A 24,274-nucleotide genomic window follows, 5' to 3' on the forward strand; every position below is an offset into this window, starting at 1 on the left:
TATTCAGATGACATTGGTTCACAAAACCATACAGGTTTCAAGTGTACAACTTAACAAAACATTATCTGAGCCCTAGCCAGTTTGCTCAATGGATAGAGTGTCAGCCTGCAGACTGAAGGGTCCCAGGTTTGATTCCAGTCAAGAGCACATGCCTGGGATATGGGCTCAATCCCCAGTGGGGGCTGTGCAGGAGGCAACTGATCAATGATTACTTCTCATCATTGATGTTTCTCTCTCTCTCTCCATTTCTCTCTGAACTCAATAGAAATATATTTAAAAGAAACAAAAACAAAAAACACACACAAAAAATCCCAAATATCTGAACACTGCATTGTGCGCCCATCGCTCAAAGCAAAGTCTCTTTCTGTCCCTATTTATCGCCCATTGCCCACCTCTGCCTACCTCTACCCCTTCTTTCCCTCTGGCTATCACCACAGTGTTATATGTATATTTAATCCCTTCACCTTCTTTCATCCAGCCCGCCAACACTCCTCCCTTCTGACAGCTGTCAATCGTTTCATGAATTCATGCCTCTGTTTCTATTTTATTTGTTAGTTTATTTTGTTCATTAGATTCCACATATAAATGAGATTATATGGTATTTGTCTTTCTCTGACTGGCTTATTTCACTTAGCATAATAATCTCCAGGTTGATCCACAAATATTTTGTAGACCATAATATAGTCACTTATTTTCTCTGATAGGAACATTTTCTGTCAAAGGTTTTCTTCAAAACAATAAAGCTCAAGTAATACTGGAATATAAAATAAATGCCACATTGATTTAATAGTAGCTTTTAAATGAAGTGGAAGGATCTTTGTTTAATTAGTTCAGTCATTCATTTAGTAAGCATTTATTGCATGCCTGTCACATGCCCCAACTGGGAGAAACATCTGCCTGTCATTCTGTCATGCCATCGTGGCTGCCATTCTCTTGAACTTGCACGACATATCAAGCTTTGTGCTCAGGACTCTACACATAATTTTATTCAATCTTCTAAACAATCTGTCCAGGTAGGTATCATGCCTCTCATTTTAAACATCATGAAGCTGAGTCTTACATGGCTTATCTCTCTCAGCTGGTAGCAGTGGAACAGGGTTGGCCCCACTTGGCCTAACTCCAAGTTTGGGCCTGGAATCACTTTAGGTCCCTGACAAGTTCTCCTTCAAAAGAATACTGAGACTGGAGTGAAGATAAGAGGGTTGAAACTGAGGTAATCATGAAAAGAGTAAACTAAAGTCACTTTATGGCCTTATTGTTGGTTTCACTGTGGCTGCTGATTTACTTTTAGACCATGTTATTGCACCCTGTTGTCACCTGTTAATTTACAAAGCCATCACTCCTGAATTTAAAACTGTATTAGTGTATTGTTCTAGGCCTCTGTACTCAGTCCCACTGGTCTCTAATACCTGAGTTCCCAGGGCTTACGTAAATCTGACCGACCTCCTCCGAGACCTGCCTGACCGCTCAGGCTATGCTTCTCTCTCCGTCTTAGATTTTCCATCACAGCCACTTAAGCCTTTTGCCGCATGCTGCTCCAGAATCATTTTCCCTTGGGTGACCAGAGCAGGGTTTCTCTCATACACTTCTTTTGAATCCTCCATGGTACCTTGCATGTGGTATGTTCCTAGTAAATATGTGCTACATGTAGGCACACCACTTACTGCTTTTGAGCAATCACGAAGGTGAAAGGGCTGAATAGTTTCATGATTTGTTCAGCTCTCTGAGAATAGCAAGATTGCAGCAGGTGGAAAGGCTCTACTGAAAACCACTGTCAGTTTGTTAATTTCCAAAGAGGTCAGCCTGAAAGAAATGAAGTCCATGGTTCATAAAGACCAGGTAAATGTTGTATATGGAAAGTAAATGAGCAAATTCACTGTCAAATTCCAAATGGCAAGGAAGCATGGAAGGTCACAGCTTAAGTTCCTGAACAAACCTGTCACCGAGAGCCAGATTACAGAGCCTGTCAGAGCAACCATGTGTCACTTTAGAGACAGATTGCTCTCTGACATACAGCATTCATTCCCAGGCCCATCCCTTAAGACTAGAAGAAGGGTGAAATCTCACAAAACCAATTGCCATTTGACTGTACAGAAGTTTCCCTTCAATTTTAAGGGTATTTTAAAGCTGTGTAGATTCCCACCTATGAAAAAGAGTACTTGTCATGGGAGTCTTTTATAGGAAGTAAAATGTATTTAAAAATCTACTTCAATTATATCATTTCATGTAATTTGGGGGTTTGCTAATGGCAGACATGTTATGAGTCAGATAGGGCATACCCAACTCATTTCTTTGTCATAAGGACTTCCCAAATCTGGCCTTGGCTGCTAAGTGTATCCATATTTAATCAATGTAATGGGGAAGTAAGAATTACCACACTAAATATATGCCAAAATATTCCAAGAGCCTCAGAGAGATAATGAGCTAAGGACAACAGTATACTGATGGACTGAAACTCTAAGTGGAATAAATAAACTCATTCATGACATATCTGTTCAAAAAACATTTATTGAACACCTACTGATTGCCAAGTGCTGCATTAGGTGCTGAAGAAACAATATGAAGTCAGGCATACCCAGTGTAGTGAAAAGGGCTGAGATGGACTTAGGTGTCTCACAATCCTTGAAGAGTTCCATGAATTAATTTCTGGAAAATCAACTTCATTAAGTCCTCAATTCATGACATCTCACACTGAAAAATCACATGCAAATAGAATATTGATCCTTTTATTGATAACTGAGGAAATGGCACCTGGTGTCTCTGAGCAGCCCTATTTACTAAACAAAGCCTTAAATTTTATTTTTCTTGCTAAAATGAGACATTAGTTTACTATGGTTCTTAGATGAAACTTAAGCAGGACAAAACTGAAACTTAAAAATAAAACCTTACTACTACAACACATGGCCTACTAAAAGGAATAATAGGTAGTAGTAGTAATAATAATAATAATAATAATAATAATAATAATAAAGGTTTTAGAGATAGACAGATCTAGACTCATAGCCTTACCTCAGCTGTGTGACATAGGCTGAATTTCTTAGGTTGTGTCATCTGGGACCTCTCAGGGAAGCAGCAACATTAGGAGTGATTTGGAATAAAGGACTTATACGGATTAGATTATTGCATGCTACTGCTGACTCTGAGCTTGGGGTCATCCTCTACTCACATTAGGTCAGCAGTTCGGGGGAGGGGGAGGGAGGAAATCTGGATGCAAATATGAGAGAGTGAGAACAAACGAACCCTCAGGGACAACCTGAAACCTGCATTTTGTCTCATTGGGTCACAGGAGGCCTACAGAAGGAGTTGGCATGCTTAGCCTTGGAGCTGCATGCACACCTAGTCCAGGTCTCAGAGAAGCTGAGGTAGGAGATTTGGTGGGAGCTGAAGGAGCTGCTGGCCACATGCTGCTCGTCACCCACAAGGCAGCCCAGCAGGTTACGGGCACACACTACAGTGGCACCTGGTGTCCTACACTAACCATCCGAGTGTCATGGCTGTTGCTTCGCTCTGTCTTCCAAATCCAGTGCAAATTTCTCCTGGCCAACTCTCACCTAGAATCACACTGGGAGGGGAATTCTGAGGCATAGTTTTAGCTTAGCTCAGCCTCTGATGGGAAACATGTATTGCATCACAGCCCCAGAGCAGACTCTTCCATCTTCTTTACTTTTCTGTCCCTCCTCCCCCTCCCCCACTCCTACCCCCCTGCCCTTTCACACCTTCACAAATCTGTTGAGTACTGACTGTTCTTGCCCATGGATATCATGTTCTTTCACAGGATCTCAAGGAAAGCATTCTGAGAGACCCGCAGGAGGGGATTGTGGCATGGTAAGGTTAAAAGGCTGCCACCAGGTTTCCCATGTCCCATCTCTGTCCATCCTGCCATGGAAAAAGTCCAGTCTCATTTTCATAAAGGCCAAAACAAAGGCCAGTGTCCAAAGATCTGTGCCATTGGTCTGGCATCAGCAGTCTCAGCCCCCATCCAGGTAGCTTAACGCTGTTCCTGGCAGCAATCTGTTGCTCTGCTGCTGTGCCCAGGCTCCCACCTGGGGCCTGTGTTTGGAGTCTGTTCAGCTGCTGACTGGATGGCTGCTAAGGCCACACGGTTGTTAAGGAAAGAGAACATGTGAATGAAAGGGGCAAGAGCATGTAATCCAGCGAGTGAGAGCAAAAGTTCTTTGTTAGGATTATATTATTTTGGGCTTGGGAAGTACCAGGTGCCTTTTCAAACTAACCAATCAACTTCCTAAGCTTTTCTGAGCTTTTGATGGATCCACCCCCTAACCAATCTATTTCCTAGATCTTCCTGGGTTGCGTCTTTTATCCAATCTGATCCTTCTCCCAGGCTTACCTCCCCCTTTATTGTTCTATCCCTCCTCCCAATAATCTGCAAGAAAGACCAGTGGCTCCCTGAGGAGTGTGTGAAGTTGTAACTTCCTGGTAAAGCAAGCAGGCTTCTGCTCCCTAGTTTATTATGCTTAATAATATCCAATTCCCTTTGCTACCTATGCTAACACTATGTTCCAGATACTATATTGGGTTCAGTGGAAAAAAATTGTGGGATCAAACAGACATGGTACCTACCCTCATGACTCTTATAGTCTAATGGGTGGGAGAATTAATTAAATAATCACACACATCAGTGTAAAATTTCAACTATGGTTAGTGCCATGAGGGAGATGGTATGTGGTACTTTTGAGAATGCACAAAGGGAGGATTTCACCTAAACTAACAAAAATACCTGAAACTTGATGATTAAAGTATCACTTCTCTAAAAGCTACAGATTTATTTAAAAGCACCGATGATACTATTTATTCCCATTGTCTCCTAAGGGCACTCTCAGACCATCATTGTCATGAATACAAAATCATCATAGCAGACCAGAAGGAGGAGGGCCAAAGATTATATCAAAATCTGGGTTGTGTTATCTGACAAGTTAACTTTTTAGGGAATTCCAGTTCATGTACTGACAGAGAGCTGAGTCATATAGAAGGGAGGATAGAATGGAAAGGTCAAGTGGCAACACCCATGTTGCTTACCCAGTAGGACATCCCATTGAATGAATCACTTTTCAACTATAAGACCTGGTACAATTCAGATTACTATACAAAAGTGGCACCTCAGTTACTGAACAGATAATTTAAATATGCTCCAACATTTTGTAAAGGATGAACACTTTTTTCAAGATAGCATACAAATGAAAGCATAATGCATGCTACGTAAAGACAGGAACTTGTTTTCAGTCTGTAGCCCTGACATTGTCCCTGCCATGGGGTAGGTGCTCAGTATGTGTCCTACCAGCTAGGGCTGCTGTAACAAAATACCATGGACTGGGTGGCTTTTAAACAACAAAAATGTATTTGTCACAGTTGCAGAGGCTGGCAAGCCCAAGATCAAGGTGCTGGCAGTTTCAGTGTCTGGTGAGTACCTGCTTTCCTGTTCATAGATGGCCATCTTCTTGCTGTGTCCTCATGGTGGAAGTACCAACGGATCTCTCTGAGATCCCTTTTATGAGGGCACTAATCCCATTCATGTGGGCTCCACCCTTATAATCTAATCACCACCCAAAGGACCCCCCACCTCCTAATACCATCATAGTGGGCATTAGATTTGAACATATGCATTTGGGGGAGAGGGGCACAAACATTCAGTCTGTAGCAGTAAGTTGAATTAATGAATCCATCTAATGACTAGTTTGGTATCAGGACTTGCCTCATATGTCAGGTATTCTGTAGCAAATGTTTCATTTTCTTCCAATAGCACGAAGAGTATAAAAGAGTTCACACTTGAGACAGGATTTGCCCAAATCAAGGTTTTCCTGTACATGGGATCTTCCATTGCCCTGAGTGCTAAGCTGGCTTTGACCCTCAGTTCTGCAATAACCCTTATGTTCTTTGTACTTCGGTGGGGTGAGTTGTCCAGTGTTGACTCAGCCCTCAGTCACTACCTCTGAGTCTTGCACACCCCAAACTCAATTTTGGTTTGTCCTGACACTCAGTTTGCCAAGATGGTTTTCTGTTTTTTGGATCTTTGCTCTATTTCTGATTTTACTCTCACTACCCATTCCCCATGCGACTATAGTTGTCAAACCTCCAGTATATAAAGGACCAGCATGTTAGCTGAGGACCAGCAGGCTCAAACAACACATGGGGAAGTTGCATGATGGGTACAAGGCTGCCACCAGCATGGTAGGTACTGCTGAGTGGTGCCATCATAGACGACTCAGGAGTGATGTTCCAGAGCCATGTTCTCTAGATGCCAAGTGCAGGGGCTAGTCCTATTTCCCAAAATTCTTTTGAAATTAGATGCTAGCTTAATTTTTATAAATAATACTTTTGCTTAAAAGATAGAGAAGTTTTCTGATTATAAAAGTAAAGCAGGTTTTTTATAATTTGGAAAACATAAGACGTTATTGAGAAAGCACATTATCTGTGACTTACCACCTAGAAATAATCAGTTAACATTTAGATCTCATTTAAAAAGCACAGTGGAGAGGCAGGAGTGGCAGATGCATCAGGGCTGGGATGAGCAGGAGTGGCAGGCTGGAATGGCAGGCAGGAGTAGCAGGCAGCGTTGGACTGCCAGTTTCGGCCCAATCCCCACAGGCCATGCCAACGGACCCCACCGGGCCTCTAGTTTTATATAAAAGGAACCATAGAGAATGTAGTATTTTATGTCTGGCTTCTTTTCACTTATCATAATGCTTTTTATATTTATCCATAATGTTATGTGTATCAGAAGTTTGTTCTTTTTAACAGTTGACTAGTATTCCATTGGGTGGACATATCACAATTAGTTTATCCATTCACCAGTTGATGGGCATTTGGGTTATTTCCAGTGTTTCCCTATACTGAATACAGTTGCTAGGAACATTTGTGTACATGTCTTTGTGTGAATGTGTGTATGCATATATCTCAGGTGGATTCCTAGGAGCAGGGTTGCTTCATTGCATGTTAAGTGTGTGTTCAGCTTTATAACAATCCTTCAAGCTGTGTTCTACAATGGCTGTATTATTTTCTGTTCCTTTTACTAGCGTTTGAGGATTCCAGTTGTTCCACATCCTCACCAACATCTGGTATCGTCCGTCTTTTAATTTTAGTCATTCTAATGGGTTACCCAAACTTTTTAAGCCCACCCTCCAGTGGCCCCCTCCTGCTCCAGTCATACAATTTAGCTGACTACAGTTTCTCTCTCACGCTGCTCCCTCAAGTGATCAGCTTTCCTATGGGAGCTCTCTGCCCTTCTTAAGGTTGAACAGGGGTCCTAGCTCTAACGCTCACCGTATCCTATGCACATCCACCCATTCGGTGTTTGTTGTGTTTTTTCCCCTGGCCCTCTTTCAACTCAAAGTTCAGTGCAAGAGTGAAGACTGGGAAGTTTACCCAGTGTTTACCACAGAGTAAATGAACTGCGTCCAGCACGGCCAGAGGTGAATTTGAGGAGGGGCGGTGAAGGATTAAAGAAGACAGACAAGAGAATACAGTTGGGACCAGGTGGATCACTGGGCCTGGATGAGGAAACAGTGACCCTGCCTATAAGCTGAAGCTTTCTTTTATAGTCAGATAACACAAAGCAAAACAAGGGCAAGATGTTTACAATGTTCTTGCAAATTTCAAATCTGCTTCCTTCCTGTTGTTGCCATTCTCTGAACTCTATCAAGCCTTATTAAGGCAGCACTTGCTGCACCCCTTGCAGCCCACATCCCTTAGCTACCTAGGACTGCAGGGTCACACTATAAGGTCAAGCTTAAAACCATAGCCTTTTGGTTATAATTGTGCTGGGAGGGCTTTGCCCTCCAAGCTGGGACTTGTATGTGGCTTTGCCACAAGTCAGTCTGAGGCCTGAACCTGTCCAAACACTGTAGCCGCTCTCCACAAGTAAAGATTATTTGTTGAGTGAAAGAATGAACAATATAATCTTTAGACTTTACTATGTTTCTAATTGACAGGACACACCCTTCATCAAAACATGACTCAGAAGACATCCTTTAAAGAATGCATTTGTATACATCTTCCTCCCAGGGTGTCTTGCTTTCATTTGCAAGGAAGCCAGTGAGGCATCCAGCCCCAGACTAGGAGATGCAACATGGAGTGGGCATTAGTTCTGACTTTACTTTCTCTGCCCATCAAAGCCATTCCCTCATTTAAAAGTGTTTATTAAACAGTCAGCATGTGCAGGCACTTTGGCTGGGTTCTGAGGGTTCCATGGCAGAATGGCTCCAGGGAAGGGGGAATGTGAGTGGGACACTCAGGCAGAGCCGTGGGGGAGCAAATATAACTGGACAGATAGAGAGCTAGGGGAAAGGCATTCCTGGTCACAGAGTTTCTGCTCACAAAACTGAAAGGTGGGTCTAGTCTGGCCCTGGTTAGAGCAGAGGGTCCCTGGTGAGAACTGCAGCAGTTATCAGAGGGGTGCATGCCAATTGGGCGAAGCTCTAGAATGCTTAGTGGAGGGGATTGAATTCTTTGTTACAAACAAGGGGCTGGAGGAAAGGTGGGGGCAGACTCATGTATTTATTTTTAACAGGGAAGTAACATGATGAGGTTCGTATTTTAGGAAAAGATTCTGATAACCATTTGAGGCAAAGGGCAGGGAGCCTGAGCCAGCCCAGAAGCCATCTTCAATGTTTGTGCTAACCAGCACCAGCTTTCTGGGCTCCTAGATACTGTCCCCCCACCCCAGCCCACCGAAATCTTTCATATCTTTAGCAGCCAACCTCGTCTTCATTCCCCAAGTCTGTTTCCCCAGGATGTTTGCTGATACCCTAAGTCTGTTTCTGATGATACATGGTCTTCCAATGGGATGGCTCTCTCTCTTTCCAGCCCCATTACCAAAGAAAGCAAAGCTATTGTGGAACATGTCTACAGTAGTTTTATTTAACCATACTAGTTATCCATCAGATAAGAAAAATTAACATTGGCAAAGTGATTTAGAATTTACTGTACACTTAGGAGGTCCTAGATAGCTGGAAATGTGACTTTCAATAGGCACCTTGTAAAAGTATGTGTATGACCACCTAAGACTATTCTCTGTAGCGGGTCACCAGGCCCTCAGTGGGAGGCCCTGTACAAAGTTCTGCTTGTTGGAAGTGGGGCGAGACACTGGTGACTAGGCACAGGGCCTGGGGCAGGGGTCATTCCAACTGGGAACTTAAATGGTGCCCTCTGCCCCACTCCATTTTTAATCTCTTCTCAAAGGTCACAGGCTTCCTCTTGGAACCTACCATATTTTCAGGAAATAACCATCTTCACCTCTTATACTGGGAAATCCTCACTAGCGGGTGCCATGTGCAGAATATTCTGTGAAGATCCCCTTAGGCAACGCGGGCTTTATTGCTTTTCAGATGGTTGGAAACAGCATCCAGCTGGTGTGGGTGAGGAATGCAGACCTGTCAGCCAGGAGAACCTGGTGGTTCTCTTATTTTGATAGTCATCACCATCACCTTTTTGTTTATATGCTGTTAGAGCAAATATAAAGCACTATAAATTCAAATAAATTCAAGAGGGTATCAGCCCACAAGGCATTCAGAGTCCCTGCACAGAACCCTGGGTCTGGAGCCACCTCATCTAGTCCTTCTGATGGGGACTGGTTAGTCCCTGGTGAGGCTCCCAAAGGAGGTGGTACAGCCTCAGACCTGGACCCATGTTTCCTTTTTTTTTTTAATATTTTTTTATTGACTTTTTACAGAGAGAAAGGGAGAGGGATAGTTAGAAACATCGATGAGAGAGAAATATCAATCAGCTGCCTCCTACACACCTTCCACTGAGGATGTGCCCGCAACCAAGGTACATGCCCTTGACCAGAATCAAACCCGGGACCCCCCAGTCCTCAGGCCGACGCTCCATCCACTGAGCCAAACCAGCCAGGGCCTGGACCCATGTTTCCTGATAAGCCCGTCTTCTCTCTTCAAATCACCACCTCAGCTTCTTTCTCTCTGTTCTCATTCAGAATGGAAAACAGCTGGCTAACATCCTTCCTTCTTACAGATGTTACTGAATTTTGCCCTTTGCATTTTCCCTACGTATCTTGTAGCCCTTTTTCACTTACTGGGCAGCTGAGGTACTGTGTCAGCATGAAAACTCATAAGCTTCCATCTTGCTCCACTGCCTCAGCTCCTTCTTGGAAGCAGGGGCCTCTCCATGATGAATATATTAAACAGGAAAAAATTCCTGATTTGTTGTTAGACCAGCTTATTATTAGAGATATAGTTCTCATTCTAGTTAAGTGTATTCTAAACCACACGAAGGAGCTTCATGTGTGGAAAGTAATTTTTCTTCAGTGATTGAAAAATGCAAGTTCCCAGATAAATCAATTATCCAAGTAAGGGAGATATAAATATTGCTTAGGTATGCAGATGCAAAGGTATTTCCTCTTTCCAGAGTGCAATAAGTCCTGGATAGTGGAGGTAGGAGCAGAAAAAGCTGCATTTAAGAGACCTAACCCTCCCCCTAAGGCAGAACTGCCTTGGCAGTGGTGAGCTGCTCTGGGGAGCAGGTGTGCATGAAGAAGTGACATCTAGCTAACTCAGGAAGAAACCATCAGCAATTAGTGATGCAGGAGTGATTATCAAAAACATTCAGGCCTGGCAGCAATGTCTGAGGGGAGGAGCCTTAGGATGAAGACAGAGCATTTCCAAATGTGTTCTCCAAATTAAAATATTAATTTCAATGACTTTAGATTAATTGGTATCAATTCCCATGGGGAGAGGAGAGGAATGAGGAGGAGAGAGATGGATAAGAGGACTCAGATATTTGTAAAGTAAATGAAAAATTATTTGTTGAAATTAGACCAGGCCTGCAAGGCCTTTGACTGCTGGAAGATGCCAGTTTGTACCAGGCTGGTTACCTATTTAAATTTTGGTAGCTTGAAAGGCTTTTTATAAACCTTTTCTGCAGGGTTGATGTTAACATAAATCTTGAGCAAGCATAGCATGTAAAACACCACTCAGGCCATTACAGTTATGTTAAGGTTTTATTTTCTCTCGCCAGGGGGATTTCTCTCTCTGCTGGCATATATGTGCCTGCCAAAACCATATAAAAAGCCTTCATGGAGAAAAGTTTCCAGTGGCAGCAGCCAATTCAGTTCTTTCCCAAATCTGAAGGTTAGCATAAGACCTGGAGACTGGTAGGAAATAGGTGTCAGAAAAGATGCTGAGTGAGGAAAGCTTGAAGGGAAGATGAGTGCATTCAGAGCCCAGTGGTCTCAGGCTTCGGAGGAAGGATGCAGACGTTTCCATTCATCACAGCTAAAGCTGAACAGACACAGAAGCTCCTGGTGTCTTTCAGTGACGTTTATCTGCTCATCTGTCAGGAGTTGTTTTCTGTCAACAGTGAGAAGCTGCTAAAAAGCAAAACCAAATCAAACCTTGTAATTCATAAAAATTACTATGTACATTTGCACTTTATTCCACACATTTCTGCCAACACGAGTCATCCTGTTTCCCCTCCCCTTTTAAAATGAGGAATTAGAGAGGAACATATGGGAAAATGATTATTTATAGTAATGGCTTTGATAAAACACACACATGCGTGCACACACACCCTTCCTGTGGCATTTACAGTAACACAAACTTGTCCTGAGCTGACTTATATTTTCATACTGTGACACGGGCCATATATTCAGGACCATTGAGACAGATAAGAATTCTGACGTCTTCTGTGACTATGCTGAGGGAAGAAGCCTTTGTTCAGCTCATGGCAGTGTTCACAGGACAATGGACTGCGATTGATATATGCAAATGTGTCCTTTTATCATTACTGAAAGTGACCTTTATGATTAGATTGAAATAGCAACATCAATACCTGGGTTAATATGACTTATTGGCCTAAAGGGAGGGAGCATGTTCTCTAGCAAGATTTAAAAACTAGGAAGTAGACATGTCAAATTCTAACCTTCACCACAGCCCCAGAATTCTTATGTGATGCAAGAGAAAACTTTCACCTCTGTGGGACTTGTTTGCTGTCTCTGGAAATCAGAGAAAACTGCCTTTTTCAGGAATGTTATGAGCCTTTATTAAGATTTTCACAAAAATGTCAGAAGAGATGTCTAAAGTAATATCATGACCTATCAGCTCCCCACACAGAACTCTTTTCAGATTATTCTAAGTCCCACTCAGTGCAATGGGCTGAGTCAGGTCAGATCCAGAGATGTGCATATCAATAAAAATCATTATTGCCCTGACTGGTTTGGTTCAGTGGATAGAGTGTCGGCCTACAGACTGAAGGGTCCTGGGTTCAATTCCAGTCAAGGTCATGTACCTTGGTTGCAGGCACATCCCTAGTAGGGGGTGCAGGAGGCAGCTGATTGATGTTTCTCTCTCATTGATGTTTCTAACTCTCTATCCCTCTCCCTTCCTCTCTTTAAAAAAATCAATAAAATATATTTAAAACAAAATAAAAATCATTATTAAATGGGGGTGGGAGATGGGCAGAAAATGTGGATGTAATGTATGACACAGGAGATACAGTCATTAATATCATAATAATTATGTATGGTGATGCATGGTTACTAGACTTACTGTGGGTGATCACTTAGTAAGGTATATAAATGTTGAATCACTATTTTATATGCCTGAAACTCATATAATATTGCATGTTAAGTATAACTAAAAATATACTTAAAATTTTTTTTAAAAAAGTTCATGTTTCCTGCAAAAACAGTTCTGTTGTAGCTAAATACAGAAAACAAGTAAGAAGGTGATTTTCCTGAAGGAGTGGTGTGGCCTCACCAGCACATGCTCCCTCCAGCCATCCCCCAAGCAAGAGAGCATAAGTTTAGCTGTAGTTTAATTGCTCTTTTCCATGCTTAGCATTGTTATTTATTTGCCCTGTGATGACATCTACATTTTTTAAATGCCTGAAAATAACTTGACCAGTTTCTCCAAGTCCACATGTACTAAGAATAAGGGGAGGAAGACACAAAACGAAGTAAGCGTGTGCTGACAAGTGCCGTGCAGTCACTAGCAAAGCAAGCAAAGATGAATGTGAATACATTTTTTTAGTGAGGGCTGGATTTCAAAAGAAAAAAATTAAAATATTATCATTTAAAGAAAGAGCACCAGCTGCTGTTAGGGACTCCAGACACTTTTTAGTTAAAAGAAAAAAAAAAAGTAAAGACAAAATTTGCAACTGGGTGAATATCTATGCAGTTTACTCTTAACCTTTTGCAAATAAAGAGGCATTTGAAAGTGCTACTGAAGTGTATTCATCAAAAGAAATTTACTTCACCTTGTTAAAATATTGTTCTATGTAAAAGAGGCATTTGGCTGGGTTTGCCATCTATAGGGTTACAATGGTTAAGTAATTGCTTAGAAAGTAATTATTATTTCAGATTTCATGTATAATGAATTCTTTTTCTTAATTTGAGAAATTGTGAAGAGAAAGTGAGATTCTCTAGTAAACTGATTTTTTAAAAAGCCCTCAACAGTTGTTATAAGAACTAAGCAGCCTCACCAGCTCTCAGCAGCAACTGAGGAGCAGGTACCAGAAGGTGAAATGTGAAACCCATGGGACAGTCAAGTGAGGTGATGTCTGCCCTTGGTTCCCAGCATGAAATCACCATAAAAACATGACTTTCTAGAAGCAGGGCATAAATGGATACTTTGTTCCATTAAAGCCTTTAATATTTCTCATAGGAAGTTGTGCATTTGAGCAAATGTCTCACTCAAGTATGTAAAAGTAAATTTGTGTAACTTTCTGAAATTTGGAGGAAACAGGACCTGCCTTTATTTCAGAACTTCTGTCACAAATGACTAGACAAGAAGGTGATTAGAAACTGAGGGGAGAAAAGGACAGGTGGTCAGTGGAGGTATTGGCTGAATAGAGGACATGCAAGCACCACAGAGCTCCCATATATAATGCAGACGTCAGTAAAGATTTGTTGTTTGGATGGTTGACTGGATGGACCTAATGAAAGGTCTTATGATCATAAAGAAAGGCCAGTCAATGCTTTTTTCTTGTGCTAATCCCCTCCCCCCCGCACCCCCCCCCCCCAATGATTGGGAAAGGGGGAATTCTGATTAAGTTGATTAATATGCCCTAAATGAACCACTTAATTTCAAAAAAGTGTTCAAAGGCCTTAATAGCATTCACACCACACAGACCAATCCAACCAACCATGATTTATGTGATTCTTTGGTGAGTCATAAAGCCCTTTAGGATATTGCAGTGCCTGGGGATCATTTGTCATTGCAGGGTTCAACAAAAGCATTCTGTGAACTCTGGTTTTCAGATAACTTTTATTCTTTAAAAATAGAAATTTATCTTACTTACCTTTTAATCCTTGCTTTTAGATTATGAAACATGCTATTATCTAATCTATGCTTGAAAATTTGACAGGAGAATATTGCAGTAGGGGCTACCATAGCGTTGACCTTTGTTGATGGGTTTGACCTTTGCTAAGTGGGATTCTACTCAGTGGGCTTCTGGGGGCTTGGAGAAAGGGATCCTCTGGAAGTGGGAAGAATTGGCTGATTCAAGCCACAAGCAAAAACACTAAGGGTTTTGGAAGTTGTGTTGTTGAATTTCCCTTTCTGACCTTGATTATATTTACAAGTTGATGGGTTAGACATCTTTTTTTTATTATGCTTTCAAAACTTTTTCTTTGTTCTTTAAACACATTTTTAAGAAGTTTCCATTATTATGTGTGTGTTTTTAATTTAGTAAGACATCACTTATTCACAATATCCAAGAAGCTGGGAATGACTTTCTCTTACTTCCCCATCCCTCTGTCTCTTTCAGACAGAGAACACACTCATCAGCATGCTTTCCCTGAATTCCTGGTCCAATAAAGCTTTTTTTTTTTTTCCTGAGTTGCATCCAAGATCCTCCAAAGATTACTTTGCCTGAGGGTCTGCACACAGTTTATCTGTCAAGAGAAATCAGGCTGGAAGCCATTAGGTGGAGAGGAAGGTTTTAGGAAGATATTGAGCAAGGAGGCCAGGTGAAGGTGAAGGAAAACTATGTCTGACATGTTGTTACGACACTTTCAGATGGAATTCTAGTCCCAACAGAAAACCCATCAGAGATAGGCACACCAGGTTCTGCAAAGCTGTTTTTCTGTCCCTGGAGGTGAGAGTCTGCATATCATCTTCCTGGGAGAAAATTCTCATTGGAAAGTTGGTGTGTGGGGCGAGTAGTCAGCTGGAACTTTTTACCTGCTGTGTTTCCTGTTGCTTTAACCCAGAGCCTGGACTTCTGAGGTAGGCCCACCAGTTCTGTACAATTACAATGTTCTCTTCACTCTATTGCTTTCTATAATGGCCTGAAAAGGCATTACTTCATCTAGGGCACCATCTGATCCCATTTGTTCCTACTTTCTTGGAACCTACCTTGTACCTACAATCAAATTATAACCCCGAAAGGTTGACCTTGCACTGACATATTAAAGTAGACATGACTGACCTTGCTCTGAGACATCATGTGAACATATAAGAAAGGAAGTTTGAAAGCATCTGTGATGTTAGATTATTGTATGGAAATGGATTTAATGATTCCCTCTAATAAATTAGGACTATCTGGTGAATACCCACAGTTCTGAATGATCTGGGGGAACATCTGCACCTCCTATGTGCTAAGTCCTAAAACCAGTGCATAACATTGTTATTTCAGTTAATCACTACAACAACCATGTGTATTACCCTATCCACTTTCTGTAAATGGAATCTCAGAAGCCGTCCAGGGCCATGCTGCAGAGCTTTGATTCAACCTCAGGTCTAAATGATCTTAAAGTCAGTGCCCTTCTCACGATGGGGAAGAAGAACTTGGAAGCTTTCCACTTAGAAGTGCAGTGTGTACTCTGAAGACACGCATCTGCCTATAGGCAGCAAGCAGAGAACAGAGGCCCCGACCTTTAGTGCAGTGGTCCCCAGGGGATGGCCATGCCTCCTCCGTGCTGTCAGTCCTTCGGTTCTGGCATGATATTACAATTATCTTTCATGCTAGCTCGTAAGCCCCTTTAGTTCATTTTTTTTCTTACATCATCAGTGGCTCACACAAAGCTTCACACACAGGAGCTCAATACAATCCTTTAAATGAGAGATTATGTTGCAGATTCTGTATAATCAAATCCTAGAGGTCTGCCTTTTCCACTTATCTAGAGATCTTGTTTCTTGGCAGCATTTCTGTCTCAGGCTGGGTTTATAGGCGTCTAGGACACCTACTCTGACAGCCTCCACTGCCCATGCAGCCCTCTCCCTTCCTTCGCTCATGGTTATGGCTGCTCCCTGCACCAATAACAGGGCTCCTATTGACATCTGATTCACATGTTTCAATTGATTTTGCCTGGGTGAGAATTCTGGCTGGGAACAATGAATAAATAAAAATAAGTGAGGAAATAAAAATGACAAAAAAGTGGAGGGACAAAAAGCTGCGACATGCTATTTTTTACAAATAAAGTTATAAATGCTGAATTGACATTCACACAGTGAGAAAGTGAATCTACCTCTAGCATGATCACTGACAATTGTGATTTAATTCAGCCAGAAGAAGGCCCACCCAATCAGACCCAGTGTCACCAGACTTAAGAAATCTGCTCAGCGGTGTTGAAAATGCAGAAGTAAAAATTCAACTACAGGTGAACCTACAGCTTTCTCCATAAATGCAAGGCTTTAAAAGCTGCCAGGCATTACCCTACCTGCTTACTCTGCAGGTGGCAATATCTAGGAGTCCAGCCACCATGAGAAAGAAGAATGAATTTTGTGCTTAGACCACTTTGTGGACATCTGTCCCATTATTTTCTGTGAGTGCTCTTTGGAGTGCGAACGTTTGTCTACTTACCCACACCAGAGGAGGCCCAAAGATATCAAACCTTCAACCTTGAGAACAAGTTGTCTATACCCCCCTTGGGAGGGGGTGTAGTGAACGCAAACGGAAGTGGCCAACCATCCAACTTCCCAGCTCCCCTACCTCGGAGCCTCACTTCTAGGAGCTTCCTTTTTTTTTTTTTTTTAAAGGGAACGAATTCCCAGAGTAGGAGATAGTGAGTAAGTCATCTAAGAGACAACAAAGAAAATGTTGAAAGTCAAAAGTCTTTCCTTCAATTTCAAGGCCATCATTCTTTTAAAAAGTTAGAACTTATTTTGTATTTGCAAAAGATACAACACGGTATATAATTTAGAGGAAGTGTCTCTCCCACCTCTGTCTCAAAGTCATGTACTTCCCCTCCCAGGGGCAATCACTGAAACTGGTTTCTTGTGTTTTCTCCTAAAGATCTCTATATATCTACAAGCGAGGATATATATCTCACAAATGGAATTATCCTTTATGTACTGTTGGGCACCATGACTTATTTTTAAGATAAACTCTTATTTACCTTCCCTTTCTACCTGACATTTAAATTTTCAATTTTTGCCACTACAAACTTCAGTGAGTGTGCAGAATTCTTTCACATGACTTTCACTATTTATGTAGGATAAATTCCTATCACAAGAATTGGTATGTTGAAGGAGTAAGTTCTAAATACCATCACTCTAAGATATAGGTATACAATGGGTGCTACCCACCTTATCTAGCCTCATGTTTATTCTTGGACTCTAAATCTACACCCTAGCCACACAAAATCACTTGAATGTGCTGTGTTGTCTCCCTCCTCTTTATCTACTACTAGAGGCCTGTTGCATGAATTTGTGCACCGGTGGGGCCCCTCAGCCTGGCCTGTGTGATTGGCTCACCAACAACCCCCGAGGGGTCCCAGATTGCAAGAGGGCGCAGGCCTGCTGAGCGACCCCATCAGTGCATGATCTGGGCTGGGGAAAGACTTGAGAGGTTGGCCAGCTGGTGAGGGACCGCAGGAGTACTCCAGGGTGTGTCTGCCCATCTCACTCAGTCCCGATTGGTCGGACCCTAGCAGCAAGGTAACCCACCGGTTGGAGCGTCTGCCCCCTGGTGGTCAATGCTCATCATAGCAGTTGAGCTGCCTTAGCATATCATTAGCATATTAGGCTTTTATTATGTAGGATTCTCTCAGAACAGTTCCTTCTCAATCACCATTCTGTTCCCCTTTTTGGCACATGAACCTTTGGATTTCAAAACTAGATAGCACCACTTCTTGGCAGCTTTCTGTCTCCCCAAGAGATGGCATTCCTATGGTTTTCCTGTGTGCACCCACAGCACCTGTGCTTTCTACACATACCAGAGAAGATACAGAGAACAAAACATAAATTAGCAGGCAACACATAAAAAAGTAGAGATTGTGAGAGGGATTATAACAAAAATAGAGCATTATCATAGAGAACAATGGAAGAACCTCCATTTCATAGGTTATTCAGTAGGAGAAGGAAAGAGTTATGTAAAGAGCTTATGGAAGAGCATTTCAGGATGTGGGAAGAGCAAGGGCAAAGGCCCCAAAGGGAAGAATTTGGCTTCTTTGAGAAAAAACACACACAAAACAACACAAAAAACAAATGAGTGGTGAACACACAATACAATATACAGATGTTGTATTATAGACTTGTACACCTGAAACTTACATAATTTTATTAACTAACTAGAGGCCTGGTGCACAAAATTCGTGCACTGGGGGTTGGGGGAGGTCCCTCAGTCCGGCCTGTGCCCTCTCACAATCCAGGACCCCTCTCTCCTTAACGCCCGCCTGCTTGCTACTCCCTACTGCTCTGCTCGCTGCTCCTTAGTACTGCCACAGAGGTTCCCACCACCTCCGTTGCACTCACCAGCCATGAGCCCAGCTTCTGGCTGAGCAGTGCTCCCCCTATGGGAGTGCACTGACCAACAGGGGGCAACTCTTACGTTGAGCATCTGCCCCCTGGTGGTCAGTTCATAGTGGCCAGTCATTGCACTGTTCGGTTGATTTGCACATTAGGGTTTTATTATATAGGATAGGATATTGAATGTGAACTATAAATGAAAAATAAAATTTAAAAAAGAACCAAATAAAATTTTAGAGCTGAAAATTTTTTAATATATATATATTTTTAATTCTCACTGAGGATGTTTTTAAAATTGATTTTTAGAGAGAAACATCCATGTGACAGAGAAATACCAGTAGGCTGCCTCTGCACCTGCTGACCCAGCGGGATCTAACCTAAACCAAAGTATGTACCCTAACCTAGAATCCAACAGGAAATCCTTTGGTGTACAGGTTGAGACTCCAACCAATTGAGCCACCTGGCCAGGGCAGATCTGAAAAAATTTTTTTTTAATGTACCTGCAGGCCCTGGTAAGTGTGGATCAGTAGTTAGAGTGTCCTTCCATGCACCAAAGGGTCATGGGTTCAATTCCAGGTGAGGGCACATACACAGGTTGTGGGTTCCATCCCTGTTGGATCGCTTGGGCAACTGATCAATGTTTTTCTTTCTCTTTCCCTCTCCCTCTCTTTCTAGAATCAATGAAAAGAACATATCCTTAGAGGAGGACTTAAAAAGAAAAATAAAATGCTGGTTTGGTTCAGTGGATAGTGCTTCTGCAGGGACTGAAGGGTACCAGGTTAGATTCTGATCAAGGGCACGTACCTGGGTTGCCGGCTTAATCCAGGGCCCTGGTCGGGGATTCTGTAAGAGGCAACCAATTGATGTCTCTCACATTAGTTTCTGTCTTTCTCCCTCCCTTCCACTCTGTAAAAAAAAAAGAAAAAAAAATCAATGCAAAAATGTCCTCAGGTGAGGATTAACCAAAACAAACAAATAAACACCCATTCCCAGTGTGATTATTGAAGGAGCATATGAAGTATTTGTTGAATGGATGAGAAGGGATGGGACTTTGCTTTCTAACTGTTTTTAGCAACTCTGCAAGCCAGAGGGTTTATTTTTATTTTTTTAAATATATTTTATTGATTTTTTACAGAGAGGAAGGGAGAGGGTTAGAGAGTTAGAAACATCGATGAGAGAGAAACATCTATCAGCTGCCTCCTGCACACCTCCTATTGGGGATGTGCCCGCAACCAAGGTACATACCCTTGACCGGAACCAAACCCGGGACCCCTCAGTCCACAGGCCGACGCTCTATCCACTGAGTCAAACCGGTTAGGGCCAGAGGGTTTATTTTTTATTTTAATTTTTATTGATTATTTTAGAGAGATGAAGGGAACGAGAGATGTTGTTCCACTTATTATGCTCTCTTTGGTTGCTCTTGTCTGTGCCCTAACCAGCAACCTTGCTGTATCAGGAGGAGGTTCTAACCCACTGTGCTGCACGCTGTCAGGGCCCCTCAACAAAACCCCTCTGGTGTGCCCTGGCCCCTGTTTGGGCCGGAGCTCCTCTGCCACAGCAAAGGTTTGGGTTCCATTCTGTCAGGGCACCTACTTAGGTTTCGGGTTTGATCCCCCGTCCGGGCTGCTCAGGAAGTGACTGAGGGCTGTTGCAGTCCGTGTGCTTTGGTCATTTGGCGGGAAGCTGGGGTTCCATTGCTGACATGGCCGACTCCGATCCCCACTACCCTGTCCTCCATCCAGGACGACTTCAACTATGGCAGCTGCGTGGCCTCCGGGTAGGTCGCCCTCTCGCAGCTCTCGCTACGCAGTCACCTTGGGAGGCGGATTTCTAGGTTCCCAGGGAGAACGCCCTCCGCGCCGGACACCCAGGGGGAGGGGTCCCGGAGGTAAAGCACTTCGCTCCGCCTCCCCTCGGAGCTCCTGGCTGGAGCTGAGGGCCGGCCTGCTCACTGCTCCGCCCGGCTCACTGCGCGGAGGAGAGGCCCGCCCCAGGGAGTCCAGTCCTCCTAACTGGTGTGAGAAACGAAACTCGAGCCCTTCCTCCTGGAACCCTGTCGTCTTCGGGCATGTGAACGCATTTCATTTTATTTGACGCAGCCTCACATGCCCCGCCTCAATTAAAACATAAATAAAAATCAGGTATAGCTGGAGAGGAGGAAGCTACTGGAAGAGGGGCAGGTAAGATTTAAGAAACAGGCAGAGGCGAGATAGTTTAAGGCCTGGCAGGCCAGGTGAAGAGTTTGGATATTATTCTGAGTACCATCAGGAGCCATTAATGGTTTCATATATGCGAGTGACATGTTTTGATTTACCTTTTAGGAAAGGGAGAATCTATCTTGTAGCAAGAGGGCATTCATCGAGAGACGATGGTGGCTTGAATCAGAACGGTAGCAGTGGAAAGAGAGGACTGATGGAATGAGATTGATGGAAGAAGAGCCAGGAGAGCCCTGGCTGGTGTGGCTCAATTGAATGGAATGTCATCCCTGCACCGCAAGGTGGAAGGTATGATTCCTGGTCGGGGCACATACCCAGGTTCCAGATCCTATCCCAGATGGGAGGCAACTGATCAATGTTCTCTCTCTCTCTCTCTCTCTCTCTCTCTCTCTCTCTCTCTCTCTCTCTCTCTCTCTCCCTCCCCCTTCTTTCCCCCTCATCCTCTCTCCCTGCCCCTCTTTCTAAAATCAACAAAAACATATCCTCAGATGAGAAATTTTTTTTTTTTTTAAAAAGGAGAGCCAGGAGAATCTGTAGGTTGATTGAATGTGGTGAGAAGGAAAGAAATAATGGAAGTTCCCAGATTTCTGTCTTGAGTAACTGAATGGATGCTGGGAGCTTAAAAAAGGTGGTGGACATAAAAAGAAGCGGATGAATTTGAAGGATATTTAGGAGGAAGAATTTGGAAACGATATTATTGGGTGTGGGGAAGGGGTGATGGAACTGAGGCTGGGAAGAAATGAACATGAGGACATCATGCTAAGTTAAATAAGCCACACACACACACACACACACACACACACAAATACTTATGATTCCACATATATGAAGAACCCAGAGTAGTCATGTTCATAGGGACAAAAAGTGAAATGGATATTGTGAGGGGCTGAGGAAGGTGGAATATGGGAGTTGTTTAATAGATAAACAATTTCAGTTTTGTAAATAAAAGAAGATTGGTTGCATAACAGTGTGAATGTACTTAATAGTACTGAACTGTATGGTTAAAAATGGTTAAGACAGTAAATTTTTTGTTATGTGTGTTTTACCAATTTTTTTTTAATTCTCACCAGAGGATATTTTCCCCATTGCTTTTCAGAGAGAATGGAAGGGAGGGAGGGAAAGAGGAACAGAGAAAGACAGAGAGAGAGAGAGAGAGAGAAAGAGAGAGAGAGAGAGAGAGAGAGAGAGAGAAACATCAATGTGAGAAAGACACATCAAATGGTTGCCTCCCACATGCATCCCAACCAGGGAACGGGGAGTGAACCAGAAACGCAGGCACGTGCTCTTGAGTGGGAATCGAATCAGGGACTCTTCTGGCTTATGCACTAACCACTTAGCAACACCGGCTAGGGCACACAATTTTTTTTTAAAGGAACAACTAGGCATACTCAAAATAAACTTGGGATGATCACCTCTGAGATATCCTAGTGTATTTGCTATCTATGGTTGTGTAACAAATTAGCCCCAAATTTAGCAGCTTAAAATAGCAAACAATTATCTCCGTTTCTGTGGGTCAGGAATCCAGGAGCAGCTTTGCTGGGTGCCTCTGCCTAAGGGTTTCTCATGAAGCTGCAATTAAGTTGTCAGCGCTGGGTCCCACCTCAAGGCTCAACTAAGGCAGAAACTCACATGGTTTGGGGCGGGCTAAAGGTTCTGTTGGTGAGCGATATAGTTCCTCACCAAGTGGGCTCCACATAGGTCAGCTCACAACATGACAGCTGGATTCCATCGGCATATATGAGAGGGTGAGGAAGATGAAAGCCAGAGTCTCTTTGTGACCTAATCTTAGAAGTGACAGCTCATCATTTTTGTCATATTCTATTTGTTAGAAGGAAATCACTGTTCCAACCTACACTTGAGGGTGGGGGATCAAACCAAGGCATGAATATCAGGAGGGGATCTAGTAACATGAGACTTTAAAGATAAAGAAGAAATCTTCAGGACCTCCAGGCAAAAAGGTGAAATAATTTCAGTGGCAACAGTAGGACAGTAATCTCAAGAAATTTAAGGAAAGAAAATATGAACCAGGAAAATTACTCAGCCAAGTTATCCTTCGAGCATCAAGTCTATGGATAAATAACCCCAAGTGTGCAAGAACTCCATGTATGGACTAGCATACACAGGTGCTTTTCCTATGGAATCTATTAAAGCAGGTGTATTAGGATATTCCAGAGAAACAGAACCAATAGGATAGATATAGAGAAGAGATTTATTGTAAGAAATTGGCTCACACAATTATGAAGGTTGAGAAGTCCCATTACCTGCTGTTTGCAAGCTGGAAACCCAGTGGTGTGGTTCATTCTGAGGTCAAAGGACTGAGAACCAAGAGTGCCGAGGGAAGAAGACCAACGTCCCTGCTCAAGCAATCAGGCCACAAGGGCTGAATTCTTCCTCTTTTTTTTTGTCTTTTTGTTCTGATCAGAGCCTCAATAGATTGGATTGGATAGTGCTCACCTACATTGGAGAGGAGAAGTTCCTTTACTGAGTCCGCTGATTCAAATACTAATTGCATCCAGAAACACCCTCACAGACACACCTAGAAATTATGGTCAGCTAAATATCTGGGTACCCCGTGATTTAGTCAAGTTGCCTTCCCCAACCCAGGAGATCACACACACTGGCCAGATTTATGATGCTAACGACTATAGGAAAATTCGGATTGTACGTCATCCGAAGAAGGGGAGTGAAAACTTTGCCTTTGATCTGCCTGTGGAGTAACCCGGGAGTGAAGCTGAGAGTTGAGTGGTAGCATGTGCAGGCGGGGGGGTCTCTTCCCCATGTGCAAGTGTATACAAACTTGAACAAAGAAACAAAAACTGGGGAGTGCAGTTATTGTGGATCCCAGTTCACTCAGTCGGCACCATCACTAGAGTGAATGGTGCAACCTCGTTCCTAGGATCCTCTGATATCTAAGGGTGGGCAAAAATTGGTTTACAGTTGTGAGGATGCGAAACACAGAGTTTATTCTTGTGTTATTACTTATTAATTATTGTATTATAACCATAAATCTACTTTTGCCTGGCCCTGTATGTCAAACCCCGCTCCCTGATAATATGGAATATACCTTCGTTTTAATTACATATGAACATTCCAGAAAAGTGAACATATATTAGGACACAAAGAAAATATTGATAGGTTTCATAAAAGTGAATTTTACCAACAGTTTCTACACACAATACAATAAAGCTAGAAATTAAAAAGAAAACTAAAAAAGGCACTCCCACCTAGAAATTTTAAAAAACAAAAATAACTCTTGGGTTAAGAGGGACATATAAATAAAAATTAGAGAATTTTTGAAAAATGATATTGAAAAAGCTATAAATTAAGAACATATTGCCTGGCTGGTGTGGTTCAGTGACTGAGTGTCAAACCCATGAACGAAGAGGTCCCCAATTTGAT

General features: G+C 42.6%; 1 protein-coding gene across 1 annotated transcript in view; it reads right to left on the reverse strand.

Annotated features, from left to right (window-relative positions):
- Positions 1-10,996: 10,996 nt before the first annotated feature.
- Positions 10,997-24,274, reverse strand: part of PIP4K2A (phosphatidylinositol-5-phosphate 4-kinase type 2 alpha) — a 181,149-nt gene continuing 167,871 nt past the window's right edge. The window contains exon 10 of the mRNA XM_059660823.1: positions 10,997-11,338. Coding sequence (XP_059516806.1) covers positions 11,201-11,338 — 138 coding nt within the window. The 3' untranslated portion in view covers positions 10,997-11,200. The remainder of the gene's footprint in view (positions 11,339-24,274) is intronic.

The sequence above is a fragment of the Myotis daubentonii genome, chromosome 1, assembly GCF_963259705.1.
Source record: "Myotis daubentonii chromosome 1, mMyoDau2.1, whole genome shotgun sequence".
Lineage (NCBI taxonomy): Eukaryota > Metazoa > Chordata > Mammalia > Chiroptera > Vespertilionidae > Myotis > Myotis daubentonii.